This window comes from Heptranchias perlo, chromosome 38 (assembly GCF_035084215.1).
Source record: "Heptranchias perlo isolate sHepPer1 chromosome 38, sHepPer1.hap1, whole genome shotgun sequence".
Classification (NCBI taxonomy): domain Eukaryota; kingdom Metazoa; phylum Chordata; class Chondrichthyes; order Hexanchiformes; family Hexanchidae; genus Heptranchias; species Heptranchias perlo.
Genome location: NC_090362.1, coordinates 14,438,702 through 14,458,268, shown reverse-complemented (window position 1 = coordinate 14,458,268; position 19,567 = coordinate 14,438,702). Strand labels below are relative to the sequence as shown.

The 19,567-nt window shown below is 45.9% G+C and overlaps 1 protein-coding gene and 1 long non-coding RNA gene across 2 annotated transcripts in view; one reads left to right on the top strand and one right to left on the bottom strand.

Annotated features, from left to right (window-relative positions):
• igf1ra (insulin-like growth factor 1a receptor) overlaps nt 1-19,567 on the bottom strand; it is a 222,783-nt gene that overhangs the window by 21,254 nt on the left and 181,962 nt on the right. Inside the window, exons 11-16 of the mRNA XM_067973504.1 lie at nt 12,069-12,346; nt 11,422-11,564; nt 7,281-7,443; nt 3,370-3,475; nt 1,456-1,526; nt 540-769 (exon numbers count right to left, since the gene is read on the bottom strand). Coding sequence (XP_067829605.1) covers nt 540-769; nt 1,456-1,526; nt 3,370-3,475; nt 7,281-7,443; nt 11,422-11,564; nt 12,069-12,346 — 991 coding nt within the window. The remainder of the gene's footprint in view (nt 1-539; nt 770-1,455; nt 1,527-3,369; nt 3,476-7,280; nt 7,444-11,421; nt 11,565-12,068; nt 12,347-19,567) is intronic.
• The window catches only part of LOC137304790 (uncharacterized), a 46,627-nt gene that overhangs the window by 15,580 nt on the left and 11,480 nt on the right, over nt 1-19,567 (top strand). The window lies entirely within an intron of this gene.

Here is a 19,567-nt window from a genome sequence, read left to right as displayed (position 1 = left end):
CAGTACTATACAGTGACAGGCCTGTACCCACCAGTACTATACAGTGACAGGCCTGTACCCACCAGTACTATACAGTGACAGGCCTGTACCCACCAGTACTATACAGTGACAGGCCTGTACCCACCAGTACTATACAGTGACAGGCCTGTACCCACTAGTACTATACAGTGACAGGCCTGTACCCACCAGTACTATACAGTGACAGGCCTGTACCCACCAGTACTATACAGTGACAGGCCTGTACCCACCAGTACTATACAGTGACAGGCCTGTACCCACCAGTACTATACAGTGACAGGCCTGTACCCACCAGTACTATACAGTGACAGGCCTGTACCCGCCAGTACTATACAGTGACAGGCCTGTACCCACCAGTACTGCACACTAATGTTATACAGCTCAAAATCCTTTCTCCAGACACAATCCAAGATTAGAGACCTCTGCCCCTAAAGTCATGCGATTACCTAGAACCCAACAAGATTCAGTACAGAGACTCCAGCTCTGAGAACTCCATAGATCACTTTTTTTTTTGCACGTACCACATGGTGACAATTGAACTCTTTCATCACCGACGCCTCGTTGAGGAATTCGATGCGCTCGCGCATGCTGGCCGACTCGTTCACCGTTTTAATGGCCACTCTTGTCTCCGGATCCCCCTTCACCACGCCCTTGGCAATTCCCTCGTACACCATCCCAAAGGACCCTTGGCCTAACTCGCGGCTCATGGTGATCTTCTCTCGTGGAACCTCCCACTCATCGGGTACATACACTGGTACAAATAAAGACACTTTGCTCAGACAGTGAAAACAAGGATACGAAGTAAGTTCAGGTTAATTATCTGTTGAGAAAACTGGCGGGGGTTCCGGGGTAACCCATAATGAAGCACAGGAAGCCATTCGGCCCACTCTGCCTGTGCCGGCTCTTTGAAAGAGCTATCCTACTCCTCTGCTCTTTCCCCATAACCCTGTAAATTTTTCCTTTTCAAGTGTATATCCAATTCTCTTTTAAAAGAGATTATTGAATCTGCTTCCTCCGCCCTTTCAGGCAGCTCATTCCAGATCATAACTCGCTGCATCAAAGAAAATTATCATCTCCTCTCTGGTTCTTTTGCCAAATATCTTAAATCTGTGTCCTCTGGTTACCGACCCTCCTGCCAGTGGAAACAGTTTCTCCCCATCTACTCTATCAAAACTCCTCATAATTTTGAACACCTCAATTAAATCTCCCGTAACCTTCTCTGTTCTAAGGAGAAATACTGATGGAACAAGTGGAGATTTTCTCCTGGCCTGCCTACTATTCCTCGCCCCAATCCCCCGCCACCAAACTCTCCCTTCCCACCCACCCCCCAAACCTTCCCCCCCACCCCCCCCCCCCAAACCCTGCGTGCGCCACCCCTCCATCCCCCAAACCCAGCCATGGTGAGCAGTTTAGTTTTGGATTTGTGTCAATACTCACTGTCTGCAGCGCTGAAATACTCTGGATTCACAGATGCGTACAGGACTCCATTTGGAAGTCTATCATTAATTCTGCACGAGAGAAATGACGTATTAAAAATAAAATCTCAGCCAATATCAAGATCGCAAGCATTTTCACATGGAAAAACTGCAGACAATGACATTCATTATTGTGAAAGTCCCAACAAGAGATTCTTCACTTAAAACCAAACCCATGGAGATGTATTCCCTCCCCTTGAGCTATGGGATTCGCTGGCCTTAAATGGGCTTTGATTAGGAGCAGTGACACTAGTTAAGGTCGATAGGGAAGAGTGGTGTCTGGAGATCCCAGGTCATTGTCAGAATGCCACTCTCCCGGGAGCCCTTAGAGAAAATAAACTCCCTTTGAACAGGCTACATCCAAGTAGGATTTAAGATTTATTCCACCAGCACTGAAGACCTACTTTAACTACAAGTGTTATTAACTCCTATGGTATACGCTGCCTAAAATGACATACAGGCATCCATTCCTGTCTGAGCCTACACCACCAAAATACACCAACTGCTCATTCACCTCACTACTGTTTGTGGGATCTTGCTGTGTGGAAAATGGAGGCGACTGCACTTTAAAAAGGTAATTATTTGGATGCAAAGTGCTCTGGAACATTCGAAAGAGAAAGAGAAAGAGAAAGAGAAAGCTTACATTGATATAGCATCTTCCACATCGTCGGGACATCCCAACGAATTACTTTTTTTTTTGAAGTGCATTCACTGTGGTTATGTAGGCAAATGCAGCAGCCAATTTGCAAGGTCCCACAAACAGCAACGAGGTAAATGCCTAGTTGCCCTGATGTGGCAGTGGCGGTGGGCCTTCTCTCTGAACCTCTGCAGTCCTTGTGCTGAAGTTGTTGCCATGACTGTGTTAGGTAATTCATTAATCAGAATTTGCCTCATGGTTCATGGCGTGTATAAATAAATAAATGGTAAGTAAGGCTATCTAATATTCAATTACATCGGGACAATTGAAAAAGCTGAATACCAACCGGGGATCAAAAGCTGTAACAGTGCAGCTGAAGTCAAGGCTTTATCCATGTCTCATTGTCCCAGGAGATACTGCTTGCAGAAGGTACAGAATATAAGTGATCAGTTCGTACCATTCTTGCCTTTGAATCAGGATGTTGTGGGTTCAACTCCAAGAATTCACCAAGCAATCTACTCTAGGCTGACCCTTCAGTGCAGTCCTGAGGGAGTGCTGCATTGTTGGATGTGCTGTCTTTTGTGTGAGACATTAAACTGAGGTCCTGTGTGCTTGCCTAGGTGGATGCAAAAGCTCCCAATGCACTACCTGAAGAGCAGGGAGCAGGGAGCTCTCCCAACACCACCAAAAATTGATTAACTGGTCATTTACCTCATCTGTGATTTGTAGGATCTTGTATGCAAATTTGTTGCCCTGCTTGCTTACAAACAACAGTGACGACACTTCAAAGCAATTCGTTGGATGCTAACTGCTTTGGGCTCTAGATAAATGAAAATTAATTCTTTTCTATAAGCGGACAGCAATAACGATGGGACGAGGAAATCAGGTAATGGATCAATACGGAAACAAATCTGTGACAGAACTGTGACAACGCAGCAGAAAAACCTTGGCATATATTCACCCGACGGTCACAGACAGATTGTCGATATGTGGAATGAAGGCTTGGTCAGAAATCATGGAAGACAACACAAGAGAAAGATCGATTCAATCAGAAAAAAGAGCATTTGGGAGACAGCTGAGTGCACAGGTTAAATAGAAGACAGGTGCGAGCTGGAGACGGGCGCGAGCAGAATTAGGCTCACCGTGAGGCTTCAACGGTGGCAGATTTAGACCAAAGCCGCATAACCGACAATTATTAAACATTTACTGTATTAGATAACTTAGTAACAGTGGTCTTACCGCTTCTTGTTGAAGAAGTACAGTGTTAATACCAGACCAATTATCACCAGCAGCAATGCGATGGGCAAAGCAATGATCAACTGCATGAGGTTATCAGGTCCAGGTGCTGTTGAGATAGATTGAAGACAAGGTTTGGCTTTTTATTTTGTTTTCTCTCTGGTAGCATTTTAGACTTTAAAAGGGAGTTACGGCAACCTCCTCTCCGTGTTAAAATCAAGACTCAATGCGCAACCTCCAACTCCAACTCATTCTTTCACAGGATCTGAAAACTGTGGAATGCCTCTCCTCCCTCAGTCTTGCCTTCCACCTACAGTCAAAGGGCTTTTAATAGCCTTGGTTTCAACTAACCACTGCTTCGGCATTTACCACTTCTCTTCGACTCTTTTCAATATTGTTGCCCCCCTGTATTATGAGGCTCTCTATATTAAAGAAACACCACCTGCCCCCTGAAAACATACTTCTAGGTGTTCAATCTATGGCTTTACCCAGCTAAGAAATTATGAAACTGCATTTTTAAAACTCAGTTTAGGCAGTACTGTTACCAGAAACCAAATGGAGGATTCTAAAATACATCCCAAAATATATTAAAATGGTTTAGTGAGATTTAATGTTTGAACGCTTCATGCATTTATATGAAATGCCTTTGTCCCCCATTCTAACGGACCGCATTCACCTTCGACCTTTGGTTTGGACGTCTCGTGACCACAGTATGTGGCTGAGACAGGCGAGCCTGTTAACGGTTTGTACATTAATAATATAATCACAGCACAATATCCCTTCAAAGAGAATTAGAGTCAAGCTCCCACTGAGTGCGCACGAGGCCAATAACCACAAAAGCTCTCCTGTATTTTGTTTTCTCCTGTAGTAGCCTGTTCACAACACTCTGGAACCAGCTGCTGAGAGATGCACTCGGTGATATAGATGTCAATTTTCACCCTCCCCTCTGATGCACAGCATGTGCTGCCTGAAAGGGCGGTGGAAGCTGATTCAATCGTGGCTTTCAAAAAGGGAATTGGATAAATACTTGGAGAAAAAATTTGCAGGGCGACAGGGAAATGCGACGAACTGGATTGGTTTTACAAAGAGTCGGCACAGGCTCGATGGGCCAAATGGCCTCCTTCTGTGCTGTAACCATTCTATGATTCTATACGTGAGTACCAACTCAAGTTGTTACATCCTCCTCCTCTCCCAAAGACGCTGATTTGTACTCGGGTAAGGTTCTACAGGGCAACCAACGATAACTTGCCAACCTTTGCATGAGTGCCTCATTAGCAAGTGTTCGCGGGCTGTTTAACGGTGGGGGTAGGATTTTTAAAAATTATTCACTCAAGATGTGGGCATTGCTGGCAAGGCCGGCATTTATTGCCCATCCCTAGTTGCCCTGCTTTGATACAACTGAGGGGCTTGCTAGGCTAATTGAGAGGGGAATTAAGAGTCAACCACATTGGCGTGGGACTGGAGTCACATATAGGCCTAGACCAGGTAAGGATGGCAGGTTTCCTTCCCTAAATGACATTTAAATGCCTTACGACAAACCAGATACCAGTTGGGTTTTTACAACAACCCGACAGCTTCATGGTCACTTTCCCTGATAGCAGCTTTTAAAAAAAAAATTATTTCCAGATTTTTGTTTTTAAAACTGAATTCAAATTGTCAAACTGGCATGGTGGGAATAGTACTCTGGCCTCTGGATTACTAGTCCAGTAACATAACCGTTACACTACTGTACCCTACGGCAGTAATTACAACCTACCCTGAAGGCACCGATCCCCCCCACCCCACTTTGTCGGAGTGGGGTTCAGTAGGTGCCAGCAGGCCTTTGCCATCTAGCCCAAATGGCCAATCTTCATGTGGGAGCCTGGGTATTGAGTGTTAGTAGGCAATTCAACTGTGGGTGGCACCACAGCGGAGCCAGATGTTATCCCCGCCCAATTTACAGAGGTGCATTTTCTAGCAGGTGGGACAGGAAAGCAATCAGGGGAAGGAAGCCTGGTTGATTCCACCCCCTCCTCTAGCTCTGGGACTTTGAGGCTAAATGTAGCACGAGTTACTAACTCTGCACATTCTGGGCCTCAGACCCGTGACCCTCTAGCCCGTGTGTCTCAGTACCTCACTGTCCACGCTTTCACTCTCTGGGGCTCCGGGAGAGGCTAACATTTATTCTTAATTCCAATCACATTTGAAGAGTGACCTACCAACAGCAAACACTTTGGGAGTCAAGAGAGGAATTACAACGATCACCAAAGCAATTATTATAAATACCTGGGCTGAAAGAGGCCTCACTTTGCTCCAGCTGTGGTCCTATTTCCTCTGCTGCACTAAATCTAAAATTTGCCCTGTAGCTTCAAATTAATAGTTTTTCTTCCTGAATTTTCTTTTTAGATCAAAAATGGTGCGCGTTTACTTTTCACTATCAAAGCTCGAGTAAAAGCTTCCACCTTCTCCTGCCAGTAAAACTAACTGACGCAAACGGATCAATTTGGGCTTGTGTAAGCAGCCCCATTGGGGGCTCCCTGTTCTCCCTCAGCTTCCCGGCTCCACACCACATGCATCAAAGTGTAATCCGATATTGTGAGAGATTGGTGACATTTCATGTGCTCTGAGCCAAGATACAACACAAGCAGTAACCACAACAAACCAGTGTGTGCAGCACAAAATGATTCATGGCGTAAATGGGGAAACTGATGTGATTAGGCCTTAAACAACCTACTTACACAGCAAGCTTCACATCCAACTACTAGCCCAGCTAGGAACAGGAGTAGGCCATTCAGCCCCTCGAGCCTGTTCTGCCATTCAATTAGGTCATGTCGGATCTGTAACTCAACTCCATCTACTCGCTTTGGTTCTGCAACCCTTGATACCCTTGGCCTAACAAAAATCTATCAATCTCAGTTTTGAAATTTTCAATTCAGTCCCAGCTGGGACTGTCTGGAGCTCTGGTCTCCAATTGCCGGGACTGTCTGGAGCGGGGTTTGAACCCTGCTCCTTCTGACTCACAGCTAGGAATGTGACCACTAAGCCAAAGGCTCTCTCTGCATCTCTCTGAGTGAGATGACCAGTTAAGGACAGTTTTATTTGTAGGCCCACTAGGAACTGGATCCAGACTGCCTGAACTCACTTCATGTAGGACAAAAGAGACTTTCATGCCATCAGTCTGGACTGGATTCGAATTATTTGCTGTCTTCTGTAAGACAGCAGTCAATACTAACACAGTAAAACCACTGAGCACTCAAAACATTTAATAAGGAGTTACTCATCCAATGCTCCCGCTGGTGGAGTTTCAATGTGACTCAACAGACAGCACTCTCACTGCTGAGTCAGTAGGCTGTGGGTTCAAACCTCACTACAGGACTTGAGCACATAATCTAGGCCAACACATCAGCGCACTACAGAGGGAGGGGCTTCATGCTGGAGCTGAGAAGGATTTGAGGAAAACTCACCGGTAAATGTCTTTTGTATGAAATGTTAAACCGAGGCCCCGTCTGCCTTTTCTGATTATTTAGGTGGATGTTAGAAACCCCATGGCACTATTTAAAGGGGAAAAGGAGGCTCTCCCCAGGCCCTGGTTAACATTACTCCCTCGTTCATCTTTTGTGGGATCTTGCTGCACATGATTAAACAGAGTTACATAATCTACAGCTCAGAAACAGGTCATTCGGCCCAATTGATTTATGCCGGTGTTTATGCTCCCTCCCCTCTTCATCTCACCCTATCAGCATATCCTTCTATTCCTTTCTCCCTCGTGTGCTTATCCAGCTTCCCCTTAAATGCAACTGCCTGCCATGTTTGCCTGCATAACAGCGGCCGCACTGCAAAAGCAGTTCACTGGAGGTGAAGCTCTTTGGGACGTTGGGTAAACACGAGACGCTATTGGAACAGAAGCTCGTTACAAAAGGTTGCTCCCGACTTACGTTTTGCCTTTATGTAGAACATCACTGGATCGGTCCAAGAACCATTCCCAGAGAGCGAGGTGGCTCGCACCTCTGCCGTGTAATTCCCAGGGCTCAGTCGATCCAGTTTACAGCCACCATTGTAGAGTTTGTACTGCTGCCTGGAAACACACTCCTGCTGCACCTGTAGGGCACAAAACAGATGATACTGCAAGAAATGACTGGAGATAGAACACAGTGCGGCATCTGGGTACAGCCAACTTGGGACAGAAACAGGATACAACCAAATTAAGAGTGATATATAGTAGCCTGGCACTTACACTGTGCACCATTGGGACATCTCAACAAGAACAATCAGTCTTATCATCTATTGAAAGTAGTTCTCTCACCACAAGCCTCCAACTTCTATGTTGCAACTTTTCTTGTCTCTAATGAGTACTGCAACGGTGAAGTGCCTCTGAGCTTCCTCTCATTCCAATCGCCCATCCTCCATGCTCTTTCTCACCCATGAATCCTCACTTTGTTAACTCACGATACCATCTCCTACTCTCACTCACAGATTGAAGCCGATTCTATTGAGTCGAGAATCTAGAAGCCCATCCTTTCTCTTTTTGCTGGGGGGGGTGGGGGGCAGTACGGAGAAATTTGGACAAGTGGAAAATATTCACAATGGACCAGTCAGCACTGCATTGATTTTTATAAAGGAATGTTGATGTGTTTAGATAGCTTATTGGGGAGTAGAAAGTGAACATAACAAATAGGAGTAGGCCAGACAGCTCCTTGAGCCTGCTCCGCCATTCAATAAGATCATGGCTGATCTTCTACCTCAACTCCACTTTCCCACCCTATCTTCTTATCAATTGACTTCTAACCTTTTCAACAAGGCTGACCTGGCCAAAGTCACAAATGACATCCTCTATGTGCCCACAATGCATTATCTTTCCTTGACCTGTCTACAGTACTTGATACAGTTGACTATAGCACCCTCCTCAATCGCCTCCCTTTCGTTACCCAGCTTGGTGCGGCTGCCCTTGTGTGGTTCCACTCCTACTTGTCCGAACATAGCCAGTAAAGGCTTCTCTTCCTGCCTCCAAATCATCACTTCCAGAGTCGCCCAAGGATCGATGTTTGGCCTCCTCTTCTTCCTCTTCTACATGCTGCCACTTGGCGACATCACCCATAGGCTTGGCAGTCAGCTTCCATGTGTACGCTGATGACTTTCAGCTCTATCTCTCCACCAGCTCCATCACCCGCTCAATGACTTCCATGCTGTCAGACTACATGTCTTGAAATGAGTCAAAACCTCCTCCAATTCAGGATCGCTGCAGCTACTGTTTTCAGCCCTCACCATCAACTCCCCTGCCTTGCCATTGACTCCATTCTTTGCTCCAGCCTCTCTCACAATCTTTTCCATGGTTACCGTTCGCCCATGCCAAGTCTTCGCACAACCTTACAGCTCTTTCATTGCATCTCATGCATATTCACAACTCAGCAGGTGAATATAGCTTTAAAGTAATCGAGTTTCTAACATTCCCTCTGGTCAATGTTTAACACCATCAGCTGAAAGAAAGAAATGATAGATAAAAAAGAAAGAAAAAAATAAATAAAAAGAATGATCAGGGATGTACCAAAGTACTTAACTAATGAAACTTCACAAAGTGCAGTCACAATTTTTATGTGGGTAAACGTACTAGGCAATTTGCCCACAGCAAGATCCCACAAATAAAGTACCAATTAATCTGTTTTTGGTTGTGTTGGTTGAGGGATGAATGTTGGCCCGGACACCAGAAGAACTGTCTGCTCTTCTTCTGCCCTGGGATCTTCTACATCCGCCAGACCAAGCTGACAGGAGCCGCGATTTAACATCTCATCCAAAAGAAGGCACTTCCGACAGTGCAGCGCTCCCTCAGTGCTGCACTGAAGTGTCAGCCTTGATTGTGTGCTCAAGTCTCTGGAGTGGGACTCGAGCCCACGACCTTCTGACTCAGACACAAGAGTGCTACCCGCTGAGCGAAGCTGACACATGGGTGCCAGTAGGACTTGGAGAACAAAGATAAAAGCATCCATTTTCAACTCCCAATTGGACATAGAAGGGATGAGAATGGTTTACAGCTGTAGCACGAATCGACAGCCCATTTTATATCTCAACCCATTTTGTTTTCCATCAATGGAAAAAAAACGTAGAATGCTGTAGAAAAACAGGCCACCGATTCGCTACAAGCCTATTTGGCGCTACTTACGTAGACCAACTGCACCCCTAAAAATTTAAATGTAACAAATAAAACAGTGAAGGTAAAGCTTCAGAGAGGCTCCTCTCTGCTGTGATTTAGCGCGCAGATTAATATGCACTTTATAAATAATCAGTCACTGAAGTCGAGGGCGCTCTGCTGAGGCGCTCTGTTGGGCAAAGTAAAAGGAGCTTCACTCTGTTGTACTGTGCTGCATCTGACCTAGGGACGCTCGAAGGGACAGTGCAGACTGAGTTTTACTCTGTAACTAACTGTGGTATTTCTAATCTGGGTGCGTGACAGTAAAGTCTGCGTCTAACTATGCTGTACATGACCTGGGAAAGCTTGAAGCTGATACTAGGTGCCAAAATTACTTTGAATAATGTAGAAATTGCAACACAGACACAGGCTGTTCAGTCCAACAAGTCCGTGTTGGTGTTTATTCTCCACGAGCAGTTATCCTAATCCCAATAGCCTTGCTCTGTTCCCATATTCCTTTATTCTCCTTTCCTCCAACCAGGTATCTAACCTATTCTGAAATACTGACATGGTCTCTGCTTCAATCAATAACTCCGACAATGCATTCCACAGTCTCACAACCCTCTGTGTAAAGAAGCTTCTCCTGTTCCTTGTCCTAAATCTGTTACATTTAATCTTATATCTATGTCCCCTTGTTTTAGACCCAATCACTGGAAACAGTCCCTTTACATCTATCCTGTCCCATCACTTTGTAATTTTAAGCGCCTATCAAATCACCGCTTAATTTCTCGAAAACAGTCCCAATTAGACATAAAAAGTTCAATGTAACATATGGACAGTGTTCCATTCTGTAGCACAAACGAATAATAAACAAAAATGCAAAAAAACAAGCAAGTTGGTCAAAATCCTGACCTATCAGACGCCCAAACGAGCACACTTTCCAGCAAGGGTCACCAGATAGTCCTCAGGAGTGGAACGTCTAGCTGATCTGGCCCGGTGATGGGGGAGGTATTAGAGGGCAGCCAGTGCCCACTGCACCATTCCCCCAGACATTCAGGAGAGGAAGGGAGAAAACTGGGGAGGGAAACTGAAACTGCAAGTGGACTGACCAAATCAAAAGAGAGGGCTCAAGTTATGTGAGTCTTAACTATATTGTTACAAATGAATTTTTAAATCCGGTCTTATGCTCATGGACTGGAATGACAGTGCTGGAGAATGGATAACTCTCACTGCATCAGGCTCTCTCATGTCAAGTTTTGGTGGAATGATAAATTCTGGCCGCATTACCCGAAGAATGTGCCCAAACCACAACCTCACAAGCTGCTGCATCACTGGGACATTCCCAGTGGTTGCACAATCTGAAATTGGGAGACCATTTTCTCTCAAAAATCTTGTGCTGCACTGAGCTGAGTTAGTGACTTTACTGCCAAATGTCACGTTTTCTCCAGTATGAGAATTTTGGAGATCCATTGGCTACGAGTGACTGGAGAGGAGACAACCTAGATGGGACTCTGGTCAATGGCAATTCTACAACCACGTACCAAGAATGACTGGTACCCTCCTGCCCCGATCTACCGAAGCAAGACTTAATCTAGCAACCCCAGGGAAGGAGGTGCCTTGGTGAATTCAGATGAGTGGCACAGAACAACGATGAGAAAGAGTGAACAATTAAACACAGCACAGGTGCAAACCAAAAGCAGGCCAGGACAGAAACAAAAGGCGTGGTCACTTCCTCAAAAACCATCCGAGGTTCGGGACGGATTAAGTTTTCACCTTGGGACTTGCATCATCTGGAATTGGAACAAGTACTTACACCTCAGACCGTCACAGGCACCAGCATGGAGATTTTGATTCCTTCTACCTGGGATGGTTTTGAACCCAAACCTAATGAGTTGGTGCTGCAGCATAGCTCCTTATCTTCGACTGACAGACAGACTTAGCCGAGGCAGTCTTACCTCATTGTCCCCCCGGCTGTACTTCACTTCGTACATTAGGATCAGCCCATTTGGACTTGTTGGTTCCGGCCATTTGAGGTAAATGCTGATGTCATCATCCCCAGGCTCCCACACGACTGATCCAGGTACGTTATCAGCTTTCTCTGTAAGAGAGGACAAGGACAGAACTTCATCCTCTGTTTACACACTGTGAACTTTTTTTTTGGGCTCTTCGCTGGCACTTAACCCACTCCCGCTTTTGCCAACAGGCGGCAGATTTTCTTGGGATTACCTGGGTGGAACCACTGCCAGCTCACTTCCATATGCCAACTCCCTCAAGGACATTCCGGTGCCCTGAGCCCAGACCATTTATTCTTTCCTTCTCCACGTTCTCCCTTTATTTCCTGCTTATAATGAAATGAAGAATCATCGCGCCTCTTCCTGCACCAAGGCACTCTTTTCCCCGGACCTCAAACTTGTGGAATTCCCCACCTCGCTCCATCCTCCCTTGGCCGACAATCTACCTGTCACCCAACCATCACTTCCTGAATTACCTCCTCTTCTTCTCCACTTTAGTGGCAACCTGCAGCGTGGGCTTTGGCCCTTCACCGAGGTTTCTCAATGAAAAAACAAATGGAGACCAAGCCCACCGTTGTTGTTATGCTCACCCGCTGGCATGGTTCTTGCAAACACGAAGGTGGAAACACTGCAGCCAAGTTTAAGAGCTTCATGGTTGCACGCATGAATGTCGACACGGTACGTGGTGAAATGCCGCAGATTCAAAATCACCGTCCTGTCCTTGTACCACACTTTACTCTCGGAGAAGGGGTAATCTTGCTTCCTCTCCGAATTGGAATTGTTCTTGTTCTGTTCGGGCACGGCTGTGTTATTCGCGGGGAGGGTGGCGTTCGCTATTCCGAACGTGTCTCTGCGTTTACGAAACGGCCTGTTGGAAGAACCGTGGAGCCAAATAAGACATTTGAGAGGGAGATTTTAGAGCGAAATGGGAGAGAAAGAGCAAAACAGTGAACAAGCCAGTGCCCAATAAGCCATCACGACCAAACCCATGAATAGTTTTGAAATTTCCCTCCCAGCTCCAATTATTTCTCCCTCTGCTCTGGAAGACACTGACTTGTGCTGGGGTACAGTTCAACTGGCAGCTCTCTGGTACCGTCAAAAAACTGGCCAATCACGTGTGTTAACTGTGGCTCAGTGGGTAGCCTCGGAGTCAGAAGGTTGTGGGTTCAAGTCCCACTCCAGAGACTTGAGCCCATAATCCAGGCTGGCACTCCGTGCAAGTACAGAGGGCACTCTTGGAGGTGCCGACTTTCGGATGAGACGTTAAACCGAGGCAACCATCTGCCCTCTCGGGTCGACATAAAAGATCCCAAGCCGCTATTTCAAGGAAGAGCAGAGGAGTTTGCCCCGGTGTCCTGACCAAGATTTATCCCTCACCTAAAACAGATGTTCTGGTCGTTATCACATTGCTGTTTGTGGGATCTTGCTGTGCGCAAATTGGCTGCTGCGTTCCCTACATTACAACAGTGACTACATTTCAAAAAATACTTGGCTGTAAAGCCCTTGGGGCATCATGAGGTTGTGTAAGGTACTATATAAATGCAAGCCTTCCTTTTTGTAAAGCTATACAGGCAGCATTGCAAGTTATTCCAACTTGTAGAAAGCATTGCAGCCAAGACCAATCCTGTCCTCACCTGAGGCCCACAAACTCCAGTTACTAGATAGCTCCCAGGAATTCTAACTGATTACTTCCCCCCTCAAGCCCAAATGTACCTCTAATTACATTGGTACCCCAGCTGAGATCAGTTAACTTAGCACAGATTGGAGATCAAACTCAGCATCTTCCATGCCAGTCTATCAAGTGAAGTAAAATGGATATCACACAGGGCATCCCTTTTATAAAAATAAAATTAGGAACACAAAATTAAAAATACATGTCTAATTATACAGTCAAATGCTGAATACAGTCAAGCTCCTTTGGATGTTTCAAGAACACAGATTAATAGATTTTTATTAGGTAAGGGTATTAAGGGATATGGAACCAAGACGGGTACATGGAGTTAAGATACAGATCAGCCATGATCTAACTGAATGGCGGAATAGGCTCGAGGGGCTGAATGGCCTACTCCTGTTCTTTTGATTGCTATCCGGTAAGCACTGCTGGAAAGTGCACATATGTGGGGTTCAGGTGAGGTCAGAATCAGGCTCTGCTATGGTGCCTCTCCTCTCCAGTTCAACAGCCTAGCTATTCGTGCATTGTTTAGCCTCACAGATGAAGAATGAGCATTTGGCTGACGCACTGGAAGAGTCAGTGTGTCCAGGGGAGAATCTCAGTACTTGTGAAAAGATTGTGATAACCGAGGCTTATACAGCAGCAGATACATTACATCACAAACTGAGAGCTTGCTGAGAAATGCATTACTTTCATTTTATTTAATAAGCAGCCTTCAAATAGCCAATTAAATAATGGACTCTACACTGTACCCACTTGGACTGGCCTGTCAAACTGATTAGTTGAACACTTAATTTTATGTTGACTAAAATTTGCAATTTACTGACACACAGCTTTTGAGTTTAGATTCAGTGCAAATAAAAGTTAACAGTGCCACATTGAGAAAAATGATCAATGAAGACAAGCTCTTGTTAATCTCAGGAATGTGGGTTCCCTGGAGTATTTAACTTGCTTAATATCTGTTAATGAAGCTTTTATGAATATGTAAGTTTATCTAAATAAAGGATGACAATACAGGGAAAGGAGCCTTTGCACTTAGAAACACAGATCAAGGTCTATCTAGTTTGCTTTCTACCATCCCGGTAGTCGCATGATACAATGATAATGGAGTTGTTGACTAATCACGGTAATCAATCTCTATCAATTAGTCTACAACAGTCCCAGACATGAGGTGAGGAAAACCCCAGTAGTGGAGAGCTTTGGGAACCATAGGTCCAAAGTCACCTGTTCCTCCCACATGCTACACTCACCACACGACAAGTCTCAAATTATTCATAGCCTGTCTCCCAAAATGTTGTTTTCTGAAATGTTATCTAATTTGCATTTGAATGAATCAATACTGACTGCTTCCACAGTCTCCCTAGGGAACCTGTACTTTGCTAAAAAAATAACATCAACCTTTCTTGGGTGCCTGCAGGTCACGGGTGAGACATGAAACCGAGCTATCTAACCCAGCACACGGACAATGTAACTCGACCCAAACCTCAGAAAAGCATCTAGTGCTTGCTTTACATTACAGGAACCATTTCCAGCAGAAATGGGCGTCGCAGGACGGTCTCTACAACACTTCCAGCAGCTATGAGGCAGATGCCCATGACACCATCATTTAATACATCCAGATAGAGAAGATCAGAACAAGAGGACACAGGCCAAGGGAGGTAAGGGGCAGGTTTAGGACACACGTCTGGAACAGGTGGCAAAGAACGGTGCTTGAAGCCAAGGCCCTGGGTCCATTTAAGAAACCAACTAGCCATTTTAATAGGAAGACATTGGTAGTCTGGCAGGTCAAGATCAAAAGCCTTGTTCATCTTGTGACTTTATTTTAGGTCCACTGGGCTTGCCACAGCACAGCTAGATCTGAGCAGCAGCTAAGTTTAGCAGCAGACCAGAATTGTTAGGCGAGCATAGTTTATCTGAGATGAGAACAATTAGTTTTCAATCTCCTAATTAAAAAATATCTGCCACGCTTCTTGCTTTAATTGGGCCAGTTACATCTCCACTGTCACCATCAAGTCGGCTACAGTCCAATTAAGAGGTGCTAATGAAATACAATTGGTAACCATGACGCTGCTCATTTAAGTTAAAGCAATGACTTCAAGATCACGAGGGTGGGCAGCCTATTTGGCAAAGGGAGCATCACAGCTGAGTCCAATCCTGTTCTTATCTGACATCCATAATTGCACTTTCCAAGAAGCATCGCTGGCTATCGATCTGGAATGGGAACAATGCGGCTCCCCCCAACGCTTGAGAGACACCGAGACTGATCCTAGAACCACTATGTCCCAACGACTGAGAGCAGCTAACTCAATAGAGACAATAGAGACCTAGGGCCTGCTTGCTGTGTGAAGCTCAGTGCCAGACCAGATGGGGCATTTATTATTGAGCCACTGACGTGTTTATAAGGTGCACCAACTTCTTTTAAACAGTGACCTGTACACATTAAGCACCATAGCTCACAACACAAATTTTTGACGAAAAAAAAATGTTAATTAGAAAGGGAGGAGTCATTAAATTTGCCAAAGGCCTACTGGAGAAAGGGGGCAGGACTGAGCCCCAGAGATCAGAAGTTTCCAGTCTGTGCTGTGTTAGCCGATCTCATCGGGGTTACAGTTTGGGCAACGATGTGCCCTAATGCCCCTGGGCAGCCAGATTCTGAGCATGAAGATGGGAGGGGAGGGGAGGGGAGGGGAGGAACAAGAAAAAATGGGTGAGTCACAGAGGGGTTCCTAGTATTGAAAATCCAGAAATTCAAATGAGATTGGTCAGATCCCATCTGGAGTACCGGGCTCCAAAAGGGGATCTAGCACAGATTCACCAGAATGATTCCAGGGCTTAAAAGGATAAATTATGAGGACAGGTTGTATTCCCTCGAGTTTAGAAGGCTGAGGCGGTGATCTAATCAAGGTTTAAATGATTAAGGGATTAGATAGGGTAGATACAGAGAAACTATTTCCTCTGGTGGGGGAATCCAGAACAAGGGGACATAATTTTAAAATTAGAGCTAGGCCATTTAGGATTATAATTTGGAAGCACTTTTTAATACAAAGGGTAGTAGAAATCTGGAACTCAGCCCCAAAAGGCTGTGGATGCTTGGTGAATTGAAATTTTCAAGACTGAGATTTTTGTTAGGTAAGGGTATCAAGGGATGGGGAACAAAGGCAGGTAAAATGGAGTTGAGATTCAGATCGGCCATGATCTAATTGAATGGCGGAACAGGCTTGAGGGGCTGAATGGCCTCCTCCTGCTCCTAGGAGAGAAAACTGAGGATGAGGTAGGAACCAGAAGAGAAAGGGGGATTGCTGTCTGCGTTCATCAGCTCCATTCAGTGTCGACTGAAAAGGCAAGTCAGCAGGCAGGGTGGAGGAGAACGAAAAAGCCACAAAGCCACAGAGATTCCAATCCAGTGCATCCAACATGAAGTCACTTGTATTACAGATTTTCCTGATACCAGGGCCTACACATTGGGCCAACCAATTACAACACAGCACTAATTTGCTGATTCAAGAGTGTTTACAAAAGGGGCGGGCACCACAATTCAAACTGAGAATTGAGAAAGCGCCAAACTCACTAGCACCAGTCTGCTGGAGGCCAGCGTGACCCCGGTAATTCACTGTTAAATGCTGCTGTTCAGAATGAGGAAAAGGCCCCATTCAAAGTCACTCTGAATAATAGTTGCTTTTATTTTGGAATCGTCCTCCTCCAGTCAAAACACTAACCCTTGCTGGGTACTGTTCCAAGGAAACTGGCAGGCTTCCACCAACTCCCTCAATTTTTTCTCGGGTGAGGCCAGGTAGTGAGTGCAACTCGCCCATTGGCTCACCCTAAGTCACAGACCTGGAAGACATCTGGCTCAGTCCCTGCTTCACACTAAATTAGCATTACATCAACTACGTACAACCTCTGGTGGGAAGCGCACACAAGTGGACAGCATCAGCCTCGGCTGTGATGCATCCTGTGGGCAAATAGTCTGCTGGTCCTCACCGTCAAGGTTCAGACACGAATGACGGCCACTTGAATGAGGCGCACCAGTGGGTAGAATTGTAATCCAGTAATCAAGAGGAGAAAACCGGGAGATTAAAAAAAAAATCAGTGATGACAAGCTAATCAACTATAGAAGGCATTGCACCAAGACTAATCCTGTCCTCGCCTGTTATCCCTACACACACAAACTTCCAACAAGAGTCACTGGCTAGCAATCGGGAATAGGAATCTTGGCTGGTTTCCCCCTCAGCAAACTGAGCAATGGAACATTGGATCTTCCTCGTCTATATGATGCAACTACTCAAAGTCAGAAGCAGCTGAGCCGTGGAGAGAGCCCAGAGGATTTCTGTTAATGAATTATTCCATCACACTCTCATCTTCGATTGGTGTGGTGTCAAAGGCTGTTCACAAGCTGTAGTTTACTCTCAAATCACCACGCCCCATACCACATTACAATCAGACGCCAGCACTGGTATTATAAACATCTATTCTCTGGAGCTTAACTGGTAATTTCGCTGCCCATGGACATTACTTCACATGATTGAGAACACAAGACTTTATTCAAACATACAGGCTTAGCAGGAGCACTGCCAGTGGCTCAGTGAGAAAGCACACTGCCCAGTGCACTGATGCACAAAGACCAGAAAGGTCCTCGTGTCAAGCTCAACCATCTCGATCGGGGCAACAGTTAGAGTTCTACAATTGACCTCAGCGCCCCTGGGATACTGCGGAGAAAAGCCAGCCAGGGTGCCTGTTGCTGGCTGCTAACCAACTCTCTGCTGAAAAGTGTGTGTGTTTGGATGTCAGACTCGGATCTGATGCCCCCCCATGGTAGAACAGCTTGCCAACACCGCCACTCACTGCCTAGGTTCACAAAGAATGGCCAGTTTGGCAAAGTCCTAGGGAGCATTCAGTACTCCAGTCCCACGCCAACATGGCTGACTCTTTAGCTTGCTCGAGGGCAGTTCTCAGTTGTATCAAACTGATTAACAGTTAAAAAGGCCCACCATCACTTTCTCAGGGAAACAAGTGATGGGCAATAAATGCCAGCCTTGCCAGGGACGTCCACAACCCGAGAATTAATTAAGAAAAAACCTTGTAAAAGTGTACATCAGGAGGAGTCAGCCTCTTCATGGTGGGTCAATCCTGGATAAAAACTCCTCTCAGTGCTACACAAACAAGTTGGGGAGTCAGAGTGAAGCCAATGATCCATTCAACCTATTACTGTGACAACTCGGCTCATTTGGTTGCACTGCCACCTCGGGAGTAAGGTCGTAGGTTCAAGCCCCACTCCAGAGACTTGAGCACGTAATCCAGGCGGAGACTCCCAGTGCGACACTGAGGGAGTGCTGCACCGTCGGAGACGCCGTTAACCCGAGGCCCTGCCTGCTCATGTAGGAGGATGATCGAGATCCCATGGCACTATTTCGAAGGGGAGCAGGGAGTTCACCCCGGTTCAAATTCTTCCCTTGGCCAACACCGCCAAAAAAAAAATCCCCCAGAATGACTGGTTTCTATTCAATTGCTGTTTGTACAAATCGGCTGCTGTGTTTGATTACACGTACAAAGTAAGGCAGAGCACGTTTTGAGGAACACGACAGGCGCTATTTAAAATAAAGTCTTTCTTTCTTAATGAGAGCTGTCAGACAGGACCCTCCCTTAGCCGGGGTCCAAAACATGTATTTTATTCAATGGACCAGTACTCATATTTTAGTCACATTTGAACAAAGCCAAGCTGTGAGAAGCAGTACATGCCGGTACCACTCATTAACATTTTTCCAACAGTCAGATTACAGAGAGAAGCTGGTACGGGGTCATGCTGTTCTGTTGTGTGACTGCTGACCCAGTGCAGGATATGCGTTCCAATACTGTCTAACTTGACTAGGGATTTCTCTCCCCCTCCCGGCACGGATATCCTGCATTGGCAATGGAATACTGCAGTGATTGGCACTGTCATGCCTCAGACAAGTGATTTAAATCTCTCCAGCAAGTTTCTTATACAAGTACACAGTTAACTGCACAGCCAGCTTAACAAACTCGTTTGTCAACAAGCCGTACTTGTATCATTTCCCCGTCACCCCCCACCTGTTCCACCAACATCCTCCCCATCTTCTCTGAAGGTGTTAAGAACTTGCTGAGGTACAGTACCCACAGGCGTGACCCGTCCCTCCCTCCCATTGGCCATTCTTGACCTCAACCAGTCAGTAGGCTATTTGACCCCTGGGGGTGAGGGAGGAAAAGAGTGCAAAGATCACAGCCAAGCTTCTAGGCTCAGCTATACCAGTGACACCTGAAAGCCTTGGATCTGCCACGTATTGATCAGTCTGACCCGAAGGTCTCAGGTTTGACTCGTCTTGCTGAGTTAGCTGAACGCATCAGTAGGATTGGCCTCAGTGCCCGTTAGTCGGGGAGATGATAACCAGCGGTCCCGCTCCT